Here is a 20703-nt window from a genome sequence, read left to right on the forward strand (position 1 = left end):
TGGAGAAGGAGAATCTCGGATTTGTATGCTGCATGCATACTTTTATAATAGGTGAATCTCTTTATTATCATTCAGTATTTAACTTTTATCAACAATGTGAACTTTATTTTGCTCTTTGTGGGAGATAGCTGTGTACAAATTAGCTGTTACTCTTCCTACACCACAGAAGTGACTACACTCAAAAGTGCTTTGAGTGTCTGGAAAGAGATGTGAAAGGTGTTATATAAATGCAAGTTTTTCTTCTTCAGCTGGCAACGCAGATTGTGCAAACTGTATTGCTGAGTACGCCAAATCCCTTTCATAGAAATGGTGCCCAGGGAAGTGTTGAGCCAATTTGAGAACACAGACACAGTTTTACTTTATAATCACATCCTGAAGAAGATGTGCATTGGACTCTTTGATTGACTGGCGTTCCAGCCTGTGTTATGTGCTCACCCCATACCTGGTGCTTGGGCCCTTGGATCAGAAGTGAGAACACTACCTTTAAACCAAGCCTGATAAACTTTGAAAAACACAGGCATAGTTAGAGATGACACATTGGTATTTGGTCTGGCAGCTACTCGCTGGAGAATGAAGGGGGATCTCAATGAAACCTATTGAAAATTGAAAGGCCTGGATTGAGTAGTCATGGAGAGGATGTTTCCTATAATGGGGGAGTCTAGGACCAGAGGGCATAGCCTCAGAATAGAAGGATGTCCCTTCAGAACACAGTTGAGGAGGAATTTCTTTAGCTAGGGTGTGGTAAATATGTGCAATTCATTGCTGTGGATATCTGTGGACACCAAGTCATTGGGTATACTTAAAGTGGAGATTGATAGGTTTTTGATTAGTAAGGACGCCAAATATTACGGGCAGAAAACAAGAGAAAAGGAGTGAAAGAGATAATAAATCAGCCATGATGGAATGGCAGAGAAAACTCAATGGGCAGAATGGCCTGATTCTGCTCTAGTGTCTTATTTGAAAACACCTCTGTTCACTCATATCCTTGAAGGAATGAAGACGTCCATCTCTGTTTAGTCAGGCCAATGCATGGCTCCAGCCCCACATCAACATGGTTGATTGTGAACTGCCCTATGAAGTGGACCATCATCTCACTTAGTCGTTTTTCATTTCTTCAATTAACATTATCTGTAATACCCGTCCCAGGTCAAGGGAATTGTTGGTAACGATGGCCATCTTGAAGACAGCTGCAGCTCAAGAGTTACTTTCCAGAAGCTAAACTATATAGGCTGAAGTTCATTGACATTATAACATGTGGGATAATTAATGCAACACACACAAAATGCTGGAGGAACTCAGCAGGCCAGGCAGTATCTATGGAAAAGGGGACAGTCAGCGTTTTGAGCCGAGACCCTTCATCAGGACTGGAGAAAAAAGGATGATGAGTCCGAATAAGAAGCTGTGGGGGGAGGGGTTAGGAAGGATCACAAGGTGATAGGCGAAACCTGGGGGGGGGGGGGGGGGTTGTTGACGTAAAGAGCTGGGAAGTTGTTTGATGAAAGAGTTACAGGGCTGGAGAAGGGGGAATCTGATAGGAGAGGACAGAAGGCCATGGAAGAAAGAAGAGGGTGCGGAGTACCAGAGGGAGGTGACAGGCAGGAAGGGAGATAAGATGAGAAAGGAAATGAAAGTGGGGGGCATTATTGGAAATTCGAGAAACCTATGTTCATGTCATCCCCCTCCCCCTCCCCCTCCAACAATTTTGGAAGCAGAGAGTGATAGACTGTTTAATAACAAATGAGTCCTATGGTATGGGCTTTAATGGAGAGATGTTGATCATTGGAAAATTGGATCACCCATGACCTTATTGAATGAAAGAAGAGGTTTGATAGCTGGTCCCAGTCCTGTTCCTGTTTCTTCTGTTCTGTTTTGTCCAGGAAGCCCATTGATAATAAATGTACTTTGAACTTCAAAGTATGCATACATTATACAACCTTGAGATTTGTCTCCTTAGAGGCACAAAACAAGAAACCCAAAAGAGCCTATAAAAATACTCAACAAATACCCAATGTGTAGAGAAAAAAAGAACAACTTGTGCAAACAATAAGCTGAAACAAATAGCATTTAGAAAGAAGCACTACTGCTCCTAAAAAAAAAAATTAACTTGGTCAGACAATGGATCAATCTTGGCACTGGGACAATTAGTGGGAGATGATACCCAACCAGGGTCTGCGTTTGAACCATGCATCAAAGATAGTACTTGATTCCCTTTAAGGTACTCTGGTATTTTTAGTGCACTGGTTAATGTGTCCTTGTTAAATTCTTGTCAAACCTATTTTAACAGAATAGGATCACACATTTAAAATAAATTGGTTCCTGACTGCCATAGAACAGTTCATTAAATGTGTGCCTACATTCCATCACAGAGAGGAACATGACTCCTAACATTCTGACTGTCCCCTATTTATTGAGAAACCACAATTGCACTAGTTATGAACACTATAATGCCCTCCTGTATATAATGAACAGCCAGGTATTTCTCTCAAAATGTGGACTGAATAGTGGACTGTAAACTGTTGTCATTTAGTTCCTTGTATGGATTCTCCCTTTCTGATTAGGTTTCTAGATAATTAAGACCCCTTTAATAGAATCAAACGGCACATAAGCATGCCTTCTGACGCAACCTATCCACGCCAACCATCAGAAGTTCAAAGTACATTCTGTATATGTCACCAAGCACTGCCCTGATGCTGAGATACATCCCAGGATCCCCTGGGGCACACTATCAGTGATGTAACCTGGGGTCATCGGGTGTTTTGGGTCTTTCAACAACAAACACTCTCCCCTAGACAACCCAGCCCGGGTTGATCAGGCCCCAGCTTGTGTCCCAACAGCACTGGTCCACAGGACACACCTCTTGATCCATTGACATCTGGAGGCTCGCTCAGCAATCTCTGAGATGGTCATGATGGCTCTTCTCTTTGCAGCCCTAGTAATGCTGAGGAGAGAGTAGTTTCTGCAGAGTGAGCAGCCAGCAAAACCTCTACACCCCACCTCTATAGGCTGGCATTGTGCCCTGCGCCCCTGTCTCTGGCATAGCTCTTCCAGCTCCTGGTGTTTGGTTCTTTTACGCTCAAACACCTCTTCAATCTGGTCTTCCCTAGGCAATGTCAGCTCTACCACGACCACTTTCTTTGGGGTTTCTGACAGAATGACCATGTCAGGCCTCAGTGACGATGATGCGATGAAGTCGGGGAACTTTTATTTGCTTGCCAAGATTGACTGCGATTAATTTTCTTGCAGGCATTCACAGTAGAACAAAGAGATATGATAGAATCAATGACGGACTGCACACAAAAAAAGGCAGACAAACAAGCAATGTGCTAAAGACAAATTGAAAATGCAAAACAGAAACCGATAATAATGGTAAATAAATCAAATAATACTGAGAACGTGAGTGGTAGAGCCCTTGAAAGTGTGTCCACAGTTTGTCTTCAGTGATCAGTTCAGTGTTGTGAGTGAAGTTGTTGAGATGGGTTCAGGAGCCTGATGGTTGAAGGGTCATAACTATTCCGGAACCTGTTCCTGATTAGGATCATCCATCCATCCATACTGATCCCATTTTCCTATACTTAATCCACTGTTTTCCACTGCTTATCTAGAAACTTAACTGTTGTGAGAATCATTGGCTCCACTATTCTCTCGGGCAGTGCATTTTGAACTTTAACCACCCTCTGGTTGGTTGAAAGAAACCTTGTATTGCCTCTAATCCTCTTAAATTTTACCTTAAACCTATAGCCTTTTGTTATAGACATTTTGACATCCTGTTTTCTACAAAGTTAGTACATGACAGGGACCAAAGGAACAGGGAGCCCTTGAGGTGCAAGTACCTAGCTCCCTGGAAGTGGTGACACAGTGGGTATATAGATAGGGTAGTGAAAAGGGCATTTGGTACATTTGCCTTCAAAGGCTGAGGTGCTGAGATAGAGAGTCAGGACACTGTGTTGCAGCTATAGAAATGTTGGCTGGACTTCACCTAGAATACGAGCATGTGAATGATTGGAAGATGGAATCAGCCAGATTGTTACAGTACATAAAATCTAAAAGAACAATTGCAGATACTGGAAATTTAGACACCACACTATAGTAGGGACAGGGTAGCAAAAGTGAGAGTACAGAAAAGATTCACCAGGATGTTGCCTGAATGGAGGGTTGTGGAAAAAAATGGGGGATTGAATAGGCTGGCTTTATTCTTACTGAAATGTTGAGGATGAAGGTGACTTTATAGATGTTTATGAAATTATAAAGGGTGCAGATATAGGATAGGTAGAGTGTTAAACACAAGAGATTCTGTAGATGCTGGAATCCATGAGCAACACACACAAAATGCTGGAGGAACTCAGCAGGTCAGGCACCAGCTATGGAAGGGAATAAACAGTTGACTTTTTACGCAAACCCTTTCATTAGGACCGGAAAGAGAGGGTGTAGAAGCCAGAATCTTGTTCTCAGAACAACGGAGTTGATGGTCAGAGGACGCAGGTTTAAAAGTGCAAGGGAAAAATCTTAGAGGAGATCTGTGGGGTAAGTTTTTCCACATGGAGGTTATTAAGTATCTGGAGCAGGGGTTCCCAATCTGGGGTCCATGGGTCCCGCAGTTAATGGTAGTGGCCCATGGCTTAAAAAGGTTGTGAATCTGTGATCTAGAACAAGACGCCAGACAAGGTGGTAGAGGCGGATAGAATTACACTGTTTAAAAGGCATTTGGAGACACACAGGCTGGAAACTAGTGGAGGAATGAGGAGCAAAGATAGGCAAATGGGATTAGTGGAGATAATATGGACTGAAAGAGCACATTTCTGTGCTACATACTTCCATGATTAGTGGAAAGAGCAGTGTTCCACGATTCAAGTTCATTTGATACATGTACGTCAAAAACACAGTGAAATGCATTGTTTGCATTAACAAGCAACATACTTGAGGGTGTGCTGGGGTGGGGGGAGGTGTGGGGGATAGCCCACAAGTGTCACCACACATTCCGGCTCCACTGTAGCATGCCCACAAAGCTCGGCTGAGCACCACAGAGCAGAACGAGCAAGAAAACAAACAACAGCTAAACAAGCCCCTGTTCCTCCCTGACGTATGCAGACCTTCAATCCCAGGGTAGGCCTCCAGCTCCAGACTCCTATAACAAAGAATGTTATCTGATTCAAAGGAGCAAAGAGGAGGAGTGATAAAAGACAAGAAGGAAGTAATTGATCTTATTAATTTACGAATGAGTCATTCCAATAGATTCCCTGTAGAGCATATATGTCAAACTCAAGGCCCGCGAGATAATATCTAATTATATTAAAGCTGGCCCCAGTAATCGAATGGCGTATGATATGGCTAATGCTGAGTTTATTCAGGTACCAGGTTTTCAGGGTTTTTAGTGTTTATTCGGCAGTCTTGTAGTTATAGCAGAGACTGAGACACATGAGAGCAGGCTGAAAAAACGGAGGCAACGAAAGCTGCGTTCGCACGCGTCCGACTGATCCGGCCCGCATGAAACTGCATTTTGCTCAATCCGGCCCATGACCTAAAATGAGTTTGACACCCTGCGGTGTAGAGCGTTGTACTCCGAGAATTCTATTTCTTGGCAGGTTGAGGATCTTTACGGGTGTAGGTTCCATTCCAGTTAATAGATACAAGGAAGTCTCCAGGGAGTGATAAAATACCAATTTCCATTTTTACTGTTTCCTATTGGAAGAATATAAATCATTGCTTGATTTAATCATAAATTTCAGTGAAGGCAATTGTAATGTATATTTCTGTTGTCCCTTAAATGCACTGAGGATTTCCATAGAATTCTAGTCTGTATGAGAACTTGATTCTTAATAGTTTCTCAACAACAGAAGTACTTCTGCTCATTGCACATTGAAGATAGAGCTGAGGGGTGGGGTGGGGAGCATTTCATGAAAACAGGCCCTTCTCTGCTCTTGACCAGTGTTCATGGGTAGCAGAAAGCAGAGCCACTAAATAGGTGCAGAACTGATGATTTACCAATGTGCAATGTACAAGAAATCCTTTCAAGCAGTAGATGTCTTGTCCTGAGAATCAAATTTCTTGTCTTGCTTAGCTCTTGTTGAGTGTATGAGCAAGAAAGGTTAAAGTTCAGAAAAGAGGAGATTGGGGTTGCACGATATCATTGTACCAGTGGTTTGGGTTCAATTCCTACCGCAGTCCATAAGGAGTTTGTATGTTCTCCCTGTGACTATGTGGGTTTCCTGCGGGTCTCTGATTTCCTTCCTCAGTTCAAGGATGTACTGATTGGTTGGTTAATTGGTCATTGTAAATTAGATTAGATCAGGGTTAAATCAGGGGTTGCTGAGCGGCCTATCCCGCACTGTGTGCCAATAAATAAATAAATAATGGGACTGACGAACAGTAAAACATTACACATTGCACTGAAGTGTATGTGCATCTTGATTGCTTATAATAACTACAAGAGTAAAGCAAAAATGATCAGAGCCACAAAAGATTTTGATAGAAAGTAAGCATTAGTTCAAGGTCAGTATTTTTACACCTCTCTAACCCCACTGAGAGGTTGGTTGGTGGTGATTACTGTTTGTCAGTCTTTGTGTATAGTTTTTCAATGAATCTGTTGTATTTCTTTATTCTGCTATAAATGCCTGTAAGAAAACGAATCTTAGGGCTTTATACGGTGGCATATACATACTTTGATAATAAATTACTATGAGCTTTGAAGCTGCTTCATTCTATGTAGTAAAAATGGTCCGTTGGTGTTAGGTAGGGATTTCCATGACTTTTCCTCAGTGGCTCTGGAAGACCCAGCCAGGAGTTTCGGCTTTCTGGGTTCAGTACATCCATTAGTATCTTTTCAGAAGCAGACGATCAGCAAGGATGCTTTTTTTTAAAAATTTTTTTATTAGTTTTTCAAAACATTTTACAAATTTAAAAACCCCAAATCCCAATGAGGAGCATTAATGCAGTGCAAGATTAAGCATACAATAACAATATGCTACAAAGGAAGAGAATTTAACAAAAAAGCACCTAAATTAAAGACAAGTGAGCTTAGCATCCTCCCCAAGCCCCACAACACAAGAAAAAAACAACAACAACTCCAGACCAACCACCACACAATATAAAGAGTATAAGTCCGGACAATCAAACTCCCAGACTGTGAATACACTTAGCAACAGAGGATAATAATGCCTACTACCAGAAAAAAAAAGGGAGCTGAAAGCAAAGGACCGAAAAGAAGAGAAAAAAAACGAAGAAAAAAACCCTAGTCAAGAGGAAGGTTATGAAAGTACTAGCAAGGATGCTTTTGACTGCTGGATGAACCATTGGTTGAGTATGAATCACCGACCACAAGACATCGAGGAAAATCGATTGTATATCATCAGAGCGTAATTCATTCCATTTACTCTTCTATTATGTCTAATTAGGTAGAGCATTTGAAAAATTCCTAATATTAACATTTAAATGAGATAACATTGATATTAATAACTGCTATATTGAATTAATTGGCTATGAAGTATTTAGAGCATCTGAGACTATGAAAAGTGCTTCATGACTGAAAATATTTTGTTTTTATCAAGAAATCTTTTGAGTCAGATTAGCTCCACACACCATACATTGAACTAACCTGTGTGACAATAGTTGTTTTATTTGTACATGGATTTCAGTGGGACAAGACACACCTTACCCCTTGCTCTAATGCGAATGGTGGGATAGATCAGCTCTTGGTGTTTTGAGACTAATGCATCATGAGGAATTCAGTGGCCAAAGGCATGCAACAGAATAATAAATAAGTACTGAGATGAGATTCAGTTTCACTGGGCTTTGATGTATTCTGAAACCAAATGTTTGATTCAGTGTGACATGAATGAAAGTAGCCATTTTGAATTCCCTCTGCTCACGCACGTCTGCTTTGCAAGGATTGATTTGCAGTTGAGCTGCCTGCTACACAGAACCTTAATAATCCAATGTCTAGAATAAAAATATCTTAGTTAGTAAGGACATCCTCCAAAGAGATTTATTTATTTTTTATCTATTTACAAATGCAGCACAATAACAGGCCCTTCTGGCCTAACAAGTGCTGACAAATTACACCCTTGTGACGTATTAACCTATTCACCTGTACGTCTTTGGAATGTGGAAGGAAACTGGAGCACCCAGAGGATGCCCACACAGTCTGGGAAGAATGTGCAAACTAGTTAGAGGCAGAATTGAGCCTGTGTCGCTGGACCTGTAATAATACTATGCTGGCCAGATTTGGTATATAGCAAAAATGGCAGCCAATTTGCACACAGCCATCTCCCATGCACAGCAATATGATAATGTCCATATAACTCAAATTTAGCAATACTGATCGAGAGAGAAATATTGTCCAGGATATTGAAGTAATGTCATTACCCATTCTTCAAAATAAAGTGCTGGGATTGTTTTTTTGTGTCTCCGTTTGGGAGAGCAAACACTCTCTTTGGGGCCACACAGTAGCGTATCGGTTAGCATAATGCTATTACAGTGTCAGTGACCTGCGTGCAGATCCACTGTTGTCTGTGAGGAGCTTGTATGTTCACCCCGTGACCATGTGTGTTTCCTCCCGGTGCTCCGGTTTTCTCCCACGTGGGTCAGCAGGTTAATCGGTCACATGGGTGTAATTAGGTGGTGTGGGTTTATTGGGCCGGAAAGGCCCATTACTGTGCTGTATCTCTAAATAAATAAACAGACAAACACAGCCTTGACTCTACTCCCAATCTAAAGGACACCAGTCTTCTCAAGGTGCTGCCCTGTGATAACAACCTGGATTTTTGTGCTTGACTTTTTGAGGAATTTGTTAGACTCTTCTTGTTCTCCAGGAGAAGATCATAAGTGAGGGAATTTGGGAGTGTAATTGCACAAGAAACAATCTTAGTCAAACCCTCATCCCTCTGTTGAATAACATTTGGCAAAACAAAACACTGGCGTTGCACACATCCATGGGCTTCTGTCAGCCATATTGGATTAAATTTGCACCCATTGGCCCAGAATTTTGCGGGAGGCACAACCTTATAATAAGCATTTGGCTACTCAAGAATAAAATCAAAAATATGGGAAATCTAGGATATTCTCCATCATAAGGCCAGGATAGTTAGGGCTTCAAGATGGAAATTTGTTAGGTAAGATAGCAAGGGAGCTGGAACACTGAATGAGGAAATAGTGCAGGTTATGTGTTGCCTTTTTGAAAGGGTGAGTTAATCCACAGGAAGGAATTACTCTTTTTTTTTATCCCGATATTGTGCTGTAGATATTTATGGAGATATTTTATAGGAACTTCCAATGACCATGAGGATATATTTGCAGCCTTACAGTGCCTGATGTTGGGGGAATCCAGAACCAGAGGCCACAGTTTAAGAATAAGGGGTAGGCCATTTAGAATGGAATTCAGGAAAAACTTTTTCACCCAGAGATATGTGGATCTATGGAATGCTCTGCCTCAGAAGGCAGTGGAGGCCAATTCTCTGGACGCTTTCAAGAAAGAGGTAGATAGAGCTCTTAAAGATAATGGAGTCAAGGGATATGGGGAGAAGGCAGGAATGGGGTACTGATTGTGGATGATCAGCCATGATCACATTGAATAGTGGTGCTGGCTAGAAGGGCCGAATGGCCTACTCCTGCACCTATTGTCTGTTAAGGTGGATAAGTCTCCAGGGCCTGATTGTCCTCAGACTTTGTGGGAGGCTACGGAGGAATTTGCAGAGGGCATTGCAGAAATATTTGTCTCATTGTTAGCTGCTGGTGACATAACTGATGAATGGAAGGTGGCTAATATTGTTTAAAAAGATTGCTGACGACAAGATGGGGAACGACAGATTAGTCAACCTAAGGTCAGCAGTAGGAAGTTACTGCAGGGTATTCTGAGCGATAGGCTCTACCAGAATTTAGATAGTCAGTGGCTGATTAGGAGGAGTGAGCATGGCTTTGTGTGTGTGAAGCTGTGCTTGATGAATCTTTTAGAGTTTTTAGGAAAGGTCATTGAAAAGGAGGAAGAAGGTAAAGCAATTGATGTGGTCTACTTGGACTTTAGTTAAAGGATAATAACCATGACTGGTAAAACAAAATTGTTACAGAAACAGCAATGAAAAATAGTACATCTGAGTGCAATGGCATTCCTGAGACTCCATCTGGGACTTGTGTGACTATCAGTAGTGAAAACCAGGGGGAAGCTACTGACATGATGAAGGAAGCCCAGAGATGGAGGGCCTTCATTGCAGCTCTCAATGCCAGCAGTGTAATGGGTAGTAAGTAAGTAATTTGGACATTAGCAAAGCCTTCAGCAAGGTCGCACGTGGTAGGCTGCTCTGGAATTCAAGGAGAGCTGGTTAAGTAATAACAAGTTGGCTCATAGGTAGGATTTGGGGGGTTGCTGGTTGAAGCTTCTTTCTCAGGATGGAGGCCAGTGACTGGTTGTGTGCTGCAGGGTTTAGTGTTTGGACCCTTGTTATTCATTATTTATAAACATGAGTTGAATGCAAATACATGAGGCTTGATCAGTTAGTCTGCAGATGACATGAAATTAGGAGGATTTATTGATAGTGAAAGTGATTAATGTAGATTACAGGCAGTTCAGAGCTCTAATAGAACAGAGGGATTTAGGAGTACATGTCTATAACTTGTTGAAAGCAGCATCATGGTAGTGAAAACCAACACACACAGTCATCGTTTTGGGCATTATTGTTCATTCCCCTCCATAGATGGTGCCTGACTCGCTGATCCCCTCCGGCATTTCAAAGCTTCAAAAATTCAAACCACATTTATTATCAGAGAACGTATAAATTATACACCTTGAAATTTGTCTGCTTACAGGCAGCCACAAAGTAAGAAACCTGAAGAACCCAATTTAAACAAAAGACCAAAAACCACTGCACAGAGAAAGAGAGTTTTTAAAAAAAAACACATTTTGCAAACAATAGAAGCAAGCCACTCGTTTGCATTGTTTGCATTACTCGGGATTTCCAGCATCTGCAGAATCTCTTGTGCCTGCTTGGTGGAGAAAGGCATTTACCACCCTGTCCTTCAACAGTCAGGGCATTAATTACAGGAGCTGGGCAATTATCTTGCACAAGTCATTTTGGTGTGGATGCACTTATAGAGGTCTGTGTACAGTTTTGGCCACATTGTTATAGACAATAGACAGTAGGTGCAGGAGTAGGCCATTCGGCCCTTCTAGCCAGCACCACCATTTACTGTGATCATGGCTGATCATACACAATCAGTACCCTGTTCCTGCCCTCTCCCCATATCCCTTGACCCCGCTATCTATAAGAGCTCTATCTAACTCTCTCTTGAATGCATCCAGAGACTTGGCCTCCACTGCCTTCTGGGGCAGAGCATTCCACATATCCACCACACTCTGGGTGAAAAAGTTTTTCCGCATTTCTGTTCTAAATGGCCTACCCCTTAGTCTTAAACTGTGGCCTCTAGTTCTGGACTCACCCATCAGCGGGAACATGCTTCCTGCCTTCAGCGTGTCCAATCCCTTAATAACCTTATATGTTTCAATCAGATACCAGTATGCCTGTTAGAGGAAAGATGTGGGTAAACTGGAAAGAGTGTAGACAAAATTTACAAGGCTGTTGCCAGATCTAGAGGATCTAAGTTATAATGAGAGGTTGGCCAAGATAGACCTTTATTCCTTGGAATCTAGGAGAATGAGAGGTGACCTTGCAGAAATGCTTAACTTTCACCACTCCCCTGTATGGGAATATTTGGACCGAGCTGCCAGAGGAAGTGTTTGAGGCAGGTACAATGGTGTCATTAAAGAAACATTTGGGTGGGCACATGGAGGGGTGGGGCCTGGAGTTCTATGGATCAATGCAGACATTGGCACCAGCTCAGTGCCCGCTGTGGGTGACATGCACTCGTTAGACTAAAGGGCCTGTATTTATGCCCTTCTGTTCCCAATGGCCCAATCCATCATGGATAAAGCCCTCCCCACCACTGAGCACATCTACATGGAGCATTGTCACAGGAAAGCATCCATCATCGGGTTGCTACCACCCAGGTCATGGTCTCTTTTTACTGCTGCCATCGGGAAGAAGGTACAGGAGCCTCAGGAGCCACACCACCAGTTCAGGAACAGTTACTACTCCTCAACCATCAGGCTCTTGAACCAGAGGGGATAGCTTCACTCGCCCCACCATTGAAGTGTTCCCCCAGCCTATGGACTGAATTTCAAAGAGTCTTCATCTCTCATGCTCACTATTTATTGTTTATTTGTTTATCATTATTATTCCTTTCTTCTTGTACTTGTGCAGTTTGTTGTCTTTTGCACAACGGTTGAACACTACTATGGTTATTATTATGGATTTATTGAGTATGCCCACAAGAAAATGAATTTCAGGATTGCATGTGGTGACATATATGTACTTTGATAAATTTGCTTTGAACTCTGTTGCATGTAGGCATAAGAATGGATCCATACATGTATTGTGGGTGGTTTTCCACCCTTCTTTCCTGGAGCCTGTGGCATACTGGTAACAGTTTCATGGACTCCTGGCTCTCTCAGTGAGCATCAGTGCTTCCATTTCAGGATGTTTATTAAAAGGCTTTGATATCCTGCCATTTTCCCACTCTGAGCATTGCCTTCTGCTGAAAGCTAAGACTTGGCTGTCACTTTGCAGGCTAGGTGATAATGAATGTCTCTGATTGGGTGGGGAACAGGTAGGGGTGTCAGCGTTGGCCAGTGATACAGCAATATGGGATGGGGACTGCAGACCTGGTGGCATAACATCTGTTTTGAAGAAAATGTTAGAAGCTATTATGAAAAGATATATTCATTTGTCTCTGTTTTGTTTGCTCCACTTTAGTCACAGCAGAAGTGCATCGTAGGGTTTGCTCTCGTGTGCTGCTTTGCCATCTCTGTTGCGCTGATATTTTCAGCAGTGGATATTCCAGGTAGCAGCAGCGACACAGAATTCATTACAGAGGACAACTGCAATAGGAACTGCCGGTAAGAGGCAACAGGGGAGTGGATACATTGACCCTCATTTACATTGTCTTGGTTCACCTTTTTTTAACTGAACAAACGGGTTTGCAAAGCCGCCATGACATCAGATTGTGCTCAATGCATCCTGAATCTGCGTCATCCAAGTGGCACACTTTGTGTGCTAAATTCGTACGATTATGCTAAACCCTTAAGATCTCAAGTTCCACTCAGCCCTCCACAGTGTCACAGGGGTCTTGGGTCATTATCGGGCCACCTGCTTACCTCACATTCTCCGAGCCATTTGAGACTCATTCCATTTTAAGATTGTTGGTAGTCCAACTGATATTGCTCCCACTAAGGTTAGCTCACTGAGTATGGGTCAGAGTTGACTATTAGACATTCTTCTAGCTGCATGTCATGTTAACTCACCAGGGAATGTATTGGTCATAGCACCACATTGTTTATGGTGGTATTTATCAGAGCAAACACACAGAATTCCTTGTTCTATTCCTCTTTCCACTGAGGCAGGTTCAAATTGCATTAGCCCCTTGTCAACTGTTTGACCAGCTGGCACGTCATATTTCAGAGTTGAAATGTTTCCTTCCTATGTGCTAATCTCTTTATATCCTATTGATCTGTTAAGCTCGGTTTTTGTTGACATTTGTACAAAGCCTCTTTTAAATTCAAATTTCCGTTCAGTCCAAACACTTTAGACACAATTGCTTAAGTGTTGGGAGGAGAATAACAGGAAGGCTTATGATGATGGACATGGTAGATAGTAGTAAGCTGTTCTCAGTAGTTGGTGGGGGGGAATCAAAAAGCAAAAATCACTGGAAACAAGGTTAGATGCAATAGACTTACTGTACATCTGAGGGCAGGAGACACTTCAGGGTCAGTCCGTTCAGATAGAATCTGTGTTGATGCTTCAAGTTTAGTTTGAGAAGGCACTGTTGTTCCCTTCTCTTCAAATCAACCAACTGACTTCATTTTCTTCCATTGCTGAGGAATGTGGTATCCTACAATAACACAGGTAAGACTAGAATTATAGGACATGGGACTAGCATAAGGCTATTCAGCCCCTCGAGATTATATTGCCATCCAGTGACAATGTCTCGGTCCCACCTGCATTTTAACAACTGCTCATGTGGCATAATATCTCTTTATGCTGCCTTTGGCAGTAAATCTGCTAATCTCTGATTTAAAACTTCATCAGTTTATCAAGTACAGTGGATTGTGGTTAATTGGGACACATCGGGACCAGTACATTTTGGTCCAATTAGCTGAAGTTTCGTGGAATTAGTTAAAAAGCTATTTAAAAAACAAACTAAGTACCAAATTATGAATGTAAATGAAATGGAGGACAATTTAGAACACTGCCAATACTACTGCAGTACCAGGAAACTGTGTATTAGTTCCTTCGAGAGTTTTCAGTAAGATGGCGGCTTGCTCAGAAGCAGCGGCCTCTAAGGTGTTTTTGTCTTTTTTATGATCACAAGAGAGCGCTGGACATTAAGAGTTTCAGGCGGTGCAGGTGTATCGATCAGCGAGTCGCTTGTTGCTGCCTGATACAGAAAGGCATCAGAGTGAGGGCAGTGTGTAGTCTATCAGCAAATCTTAGTCATTTTTCTTGTGATTGCAAAAAACCCTTTTGGACGTTGGTAACGTGGAAAGCAGCAAGGCCGGTTCACTGGTTTATTGGTGGGCCTGACGGCCGGGGAGCTGTAGTACAGACAGGGTCTGATGCCGAGGTGCTTGCAGGCGCCCAGGAAAGAGGTTCTGGAGTCGGTGCCCGGAGGTGGTGCAGCATGGCATCCATACTGGTGTTAGTACTGCCCTCCAGTATTCACTCAGTGGAAGACAAGCTGGATTGCAGCGCTCTGCAGTCTGCTGCCGGCTTGCTCTAGCTGACAACAACATTCATGGACTCAGGGACTTGGGTTGTGTTTTTATTTTTGTATGTTTCTTGCTGTATGTGCTTCGTGCTGTGCATGAACGGCGCACAGTGCTCGGCTCTGGAGTAACACTGTTTCATTTGACTGTGTTCGTGTATGGTTGAATGACAATTAAACTTAATACTTATTGACGGAGGAATTCATCCACATCGATTTCTTTTGACTGTCAATGAATAAAATCAGCACAGACACCTAGTGCAGATAATGGACTGCCTTTATACGATGATTGCACCCTCCAAATCTTCACTTTCGTGGAATGTTCACGAGGATCATCTATACCTTCAAATTCTTTTCAGTTTCTAATTTGTTGGAGTAGTGAAAACATTTCATTTTCACTCCTAGTCATCTTTGGCATCTCTAAGCTTAAAACCGCAGTGAGCTAAACAGTTCTGTATTATCTTACTGCTTATTTCTTACCAATTATCTGTGATAAGGATGGAAGACACAAACACAGATTACATGCAACTGATGTTATTTAAAAATTGTTTTCTCTAAACACAGTGTAGTGTCTAATGGCCACACAAGCATATGCGACTGACGCTAGTTAGAAACTGTTTGGCACAATTTCTTGGCCCATGTAGCAGCATAGTGTCTCAAACAAACCAAGGGAATCTTGCCTATTTTCTTGATTAGTTTTTGTTCTTTAAGAACTATCCCAAATAAGTGGCTGCCCTGGCTAACTGATGGCCCAATTAACCAAAATCCACTGTACTGCTATTTGTAGGAGGAAGTTCTGCTGTATTATCCACTGTGGGGCGGTGGGGGGGGGGGGGGGAGTATTTCTTAATTGCTGAAAGGGTTGGAATTGAATTTGAGGCCTCTCCCATCAAATGCTCCCTGACTTGCTGACTATTTCCAGTGTTTTCTGTTTGAGAGTTTGAGGTGTTGTCTGTGCATTCTAAGCAGCTGCCAGTGGGGAAAGGAAGTTCCTGTATGATCTTGTCAGTTCCTTCCAAAGTCATGAAATATTCTAACATTAAATATTTTACGACTACAAGGTTAGTTTCTATCAGGTGACAAGATCCAAGCATTGTTGCCCATGAGATCTGAAAAGCTTTGTAAATAATATCTGAGTTGGCAACCCAACACTTAACGGGAAATGTTATTAGTCTATCTTAAAATCAATTGTGATAATTAATTTAAAGTTACATCTCTTTTAATGGGCCTCTGGAGGATTGCTTTAGAGATAATGCAGCAAAGAAAACAATATCTACAAGAAAGAGGCAAATGATGGATAGTTTGGAGAAGATGCTACATTTCAAAATTCAAGGTTGTTAAGGCCATTTCCAGTACACAAGAGTAAAGGAGAACATTATTGACAGCGTTATCTATCAAGCAGCGTTTTCTCACCAATAACCTGCTGATAGCCATTTTGGGTTACATCAGGTCCACTCTGCTTTAGAACCCATCCCAGCCTAGGTCCAACTACAGACTAAAGAAAGAAGAAAATCTGCAGATGATGCCGGAGGAGCTCAGCAGGCCAGGCTGAGCTCCAGAAAAGAGTGAACAGTCGACGTTATGGGCCGACGCCCTTCATCGCCTGTCCTCATGAAGGGACTTGGGCCCGAAGCGTCAACTGTTCACCCTTTTCTGGAGCTCAGCCTAGCCTGCCGAGTTCCTACAACATTTTGTGTGTGTTACTACAGACTAAAGAGCTGGATTCCGGAGGGGAGGTGGATGTGACTGCCACATGAACCTTTGAGAGAGTGTAGCAGCAAGAAGTTCTGAACTAAAGGTCAAGGTTGGAATAATACCTTGCCCAAAGTTGTTCTAGTTGTTGGAGTTTTTATCACTGCAGCTCCAGAACTTTGCTCCAAGAGTTCCTCAGGGCACTTGGCACGGCCACTTCTAGCTACTTTTTTTAAAGACCTTATTGTCCATCGTGAGTGGGGATGTTCATTGATGATTACACAACATTAAATCCTATTTGCGACTCCTCACAAATGCATGCAACATGACTTAAGCAAACTTCAGGCATGGTCTGGTCAGTGTCAGGTGACATTCCCCTCTCAGAAATGTCAAGCAACGTCGACCTGCATCACAAGGATTTAGCCATCTACCTTTGACATCCAACGGTGTTTAATTGCTGAGTCTTCCACCATGAAAGGTCTGTTCCACGCTGTATCTGTAAATAAATAAATAATCACAATTGATTAGAAACTCATTCGGACCAGTTGTATAAATATTGGGGCTGGAAGAACAGGTCGGGGAGTGGCTATCCTGAGATAAGTGGCTCATCTCCTAACACTGCAAAGTCATCACATCTTCTACAAGTAAAAAATCAGAAGCACGATGGAATATTCTGTGCTGCTCTGAATCAATGCAGTATGAACAACTCTTGGGAAGCTCAGCACATTCTGGGAAAAAAACAGGTCGCTTTGATTCACACCCTGTTAATCAGTCTAATCATCTATTCCGCTGTGCAGTGATAACAGAATGTACTGTTTACAAAACACACTGCAGTTAATTGCCCGGGCTATGGCAATTACACTTTTCAAAAGCCCATGAGCTTTAGCACCAAGGGACAAGGATTACAAGTACACTGCCCCTGTAGGCAGGATGGTAGCATAGCAGTTAGATGTCGCTTTACAGCACCAGCTATCACCAATGGGGTTCAATTCACATTGCTGCATGTAAGATGTTTGTACGTTCTCCCCGTGACTGTGTACATTTCCTTCGGGTGCTCCAGTTCCCTCTTATATTCCAAAGACGTACGGTCAGGGTTAGTGTGCTATGTTGGTGCCAGCACAGTCCTCGCTGATTTGATTCGATACAACCAGTGTACTTCATGTTTGATTTGATGTACATGTTACAAATAAAGCTAATCTTATCTTTTAGGTTCCGCCTCAGACCGCACACCACTGTGTCTGGGAAATTTGTTGATGTTTTCCTCATTGTCATTGGGTGTAAATCCTTGAACTCTGTCCCGAACAACATTGTGGGAATACCTTCACCGGAAGAACAGCATGAGTCCCAAGTCCAAGCCCCCCTCTGCCTTGTCAAGGGCAGTTAGATTTCGGTATGGTGAGGATGATCATGGTCTTTCCATGACCATGATCTTGGCAAATTTTTCTACAGAAGTGGCTTGCCATTGCCGCCTTCTGGGCAGTGTCTTTACAAGATGGGTGACCCCAGTCATCATCAGTACTTTTCAGAGATTCTCTGCCTAGTGTCAGTGGTCACTCAACCAGGACTTGTGATATGCACCTGCTGCTCATATGACCACCCACCGCCTGCTCCCGTGGCTTCACTTGACCCTGATCAGGGAGCTAAGTAGGTGCTACACCTTGCCCAAGGGTGACCTGCAGGCTAACAGAGGGAAGGAAGGCCTTGCACCTCTTTTGGTAGAGATGTATCTCCAATCTGCCACCAATTAGAGAAGAGGAATAAATGCTGGGGATTGCCAGCAACATCTAGGTCCTTTTTTAAAAAAAAATGAAGTCAATGCATTTGAGAATAGGGTTGATAATGGTTTACATTGTACGTGGTCCGAGGAAAGAAAATACTTGATCGATTCAGAAAGTTGGTAGTTCTTCATCCACTGTGACAAATTAACACCCCCATCAGTTCTCTCAAGCCTCCTGTGATATTGTATCGTCTTCATAAGTTACCAGCAGTATGATAGAATATTTTTCACCACCACCTTTTCAACAGCAATAAATCCTAACATTGCCAGCAATGCTCAGATCATGAAAATTAATAATAAAATTCATTGCTGTATGGTGCCCGTGGACAGCCATTTGTTCTCTATATACTTCATTCAGAAAATCATCCAGCGCTTACTGATGATGGATTGATGATAAAATAATTACACATAGGGATATCCAACCAGAGGTCAAATAGGAGGTTTCAAAGAAACTAAGAGAATTTATATCTCATTAGAAGAGTGATAAAGATGGAAATAATCAGTTTCTGTCACATAGCTAAGAATTAGTTTGGTTACTTTGGCTACAGGTTATTGGGGAAAATGTGCAAAATCTGCTTGACACCTCACTAAACGTTATTTCCAATTATCAATTCTATTAAAAATCAGTTGAATTATGTCCATCCTTTAACTCATCTACTCAGTAAATTTCACACTAGGTAGATTGAAACATGTTACTGGTGTATCAGGCAGTAAATGATTTACTTTCATTGGAATTTACAAGAATAAGGGGGGAACTCATTGAAACCGATTGTATATTGAAAGGCTTGGATAGAGTGGATGTGGAGAGGATGTTTCCTATAGTGTGAGAGTCTGGGACCAGAGGGCACAGCCTCAAAAAACAAGCGCATCTATTTAAAATAGAGATGTCGAGGTATTTCTTTAGCCAGAGGGTGGTGAATCTGTGGAATTCATTGTCACAGATGGCTGTGGAGGCCAAGTCATTGGGTATACATATTTAAAGCAGAAGTTGTTAAGTTCTTAATTGGCAAGAGTGGCAAAGGCTTTGGGGAGAAAGCAGGAGAATGGGGTTGAGAGTGATAATGAATCAGCCATGATGGAACGGTGGAGCAGTTCTGCCCCTACATCTTAGGGTTTATTCTAAAAGTTAAAGACTGGGTGTGCAACGTTGGCACTAAAGGTTCCATGCTAATGGAAAACTGCTTCTCGAACTTGCCGACTCTGTTCTGAGCTCATTGCGTGTCTCCAGAACATTCACTATTCCCCAAGAGCTATTGTAACCACTGTACGTGTTAACGCAATTTCTGGTAGCTTTCATGAAGCCAGAGAAACCCTTTCAATAATTGATGCCTGTACTCACAGCCTAAACCTTAAAGGTGTGTATGCCTCATCGTAAACACAAGAGATTCTGCAGATGCTGATGTAGGGCTCTCAGTACCATTAACTGTGATGTTAACTGTTCAGGCTAACAAAATGGTTTCTCTGTATTGTTAATTATAACAATACAAAGAAGCCATTTTGTAAATTGGGGGCATAGATGCTACACTGGAATCTAGAGTAACACACACAAAATACTGGAGGAACTCAGCAGGTCAGGCAGCATCTTTGGAGAGGAATAGAGCCAACAATTTGAGCCAAAACCTTTCATCAGGACTCCTTACATTTCCATCCAAAACATTCACTCTTTATACCTCTCCATCGATGCTGCCTGACCTGCTGAGTCTGTGCCTTGGGTTCTGTTTGCTAATCCTTTTTCCATCACCTAGTCTTGAGTTATGTCCATGGATGAGGATAACCCAGCTGCCTGTGGATTGCAGGGGAAAAATTTCCCACTGGATAATTTTTCTCACCAGAGTAGTTCACTGGAACAGCCATAGCTCGGGCACATATTTGATCCCATTTCAGATACTACAAAGATTTCCGCTTGTACGAGGCAAAGTGTATGCTGGAGTGTGAATATATGTGGTTTCCAGTGAAAGATATAACATTGTGTTACCAAGCTGGGTTACCAAGAAGCAGAAGTTTGGTCAGCTACACATAGATTCATAAAGTCGCAGAATTGTACAGCCTAGGGACAGGTTCTTCGGCCCAGCTTATCCATGCCAACCAAGGTGCCTTCTTGAGCTAGTCTTAGTTGCTAGTGTTTGGCTAATATCCCTCTCAATTTTTCCTATCATTTGTAATTTTAACAACCCCCTACCACTTCTTTTGGAGCTCATTCTATAAACTTGTCACTCTATGTATGGAAAACTTGCCCTGAGATCCCCTTTAAAATTTTCCCCTCTCGTCTTAAACCTATGCCCTCCAGTTTAGACTCCTCTATCCAGAGAAAGAAACTATGCAATCCATTTTATCTAGGTCCTCATAATTTTTTTAACTGCTATCAGGTTACCTCTTAGTCTCCTTCGTTCCAGTGAAAACAGTTGTAGCCTATCCAAAGTCGTCTTATAACT

General features: G+C 42.3%; 1 protein-coding gene across 1 annotated transcript in view; it reads left to right on the top strand.

The window, feature by feature from the left end:
* The window catches only part of LOC140730289 (inactive phospholipase D5-like), a 168183-nt gene that overhangs the window by 12473 nt on the left and 135007 nt on the right, over positions 1 to 20703 (top strand). The window contains exon 2 of the mRNA XM_073050499.1: positions 12795 to 12937. Coding sequence (XP_072906600.1) covers positions 12795 to 12937 — 143 coding nt within the window. The remainder of the gene's footprint in view (positions 1 to 12794; positions 12938 to 20703) is intronic.

This window comes from Hemitrygon akajei, chromosome 7 (genome assembly GCF_048418815.1).
Source record: "Hemitrygon akajei chromosome 7, sHemAka1.3, whole genome shotgun sequence".
Lineage (NCBI taxonomy): Eukaryota > Metazoa > Chordata > Chondrichthyes > Myliobatiformes > Dasyatidae > Hemitrygon > Hemitrygon akajei.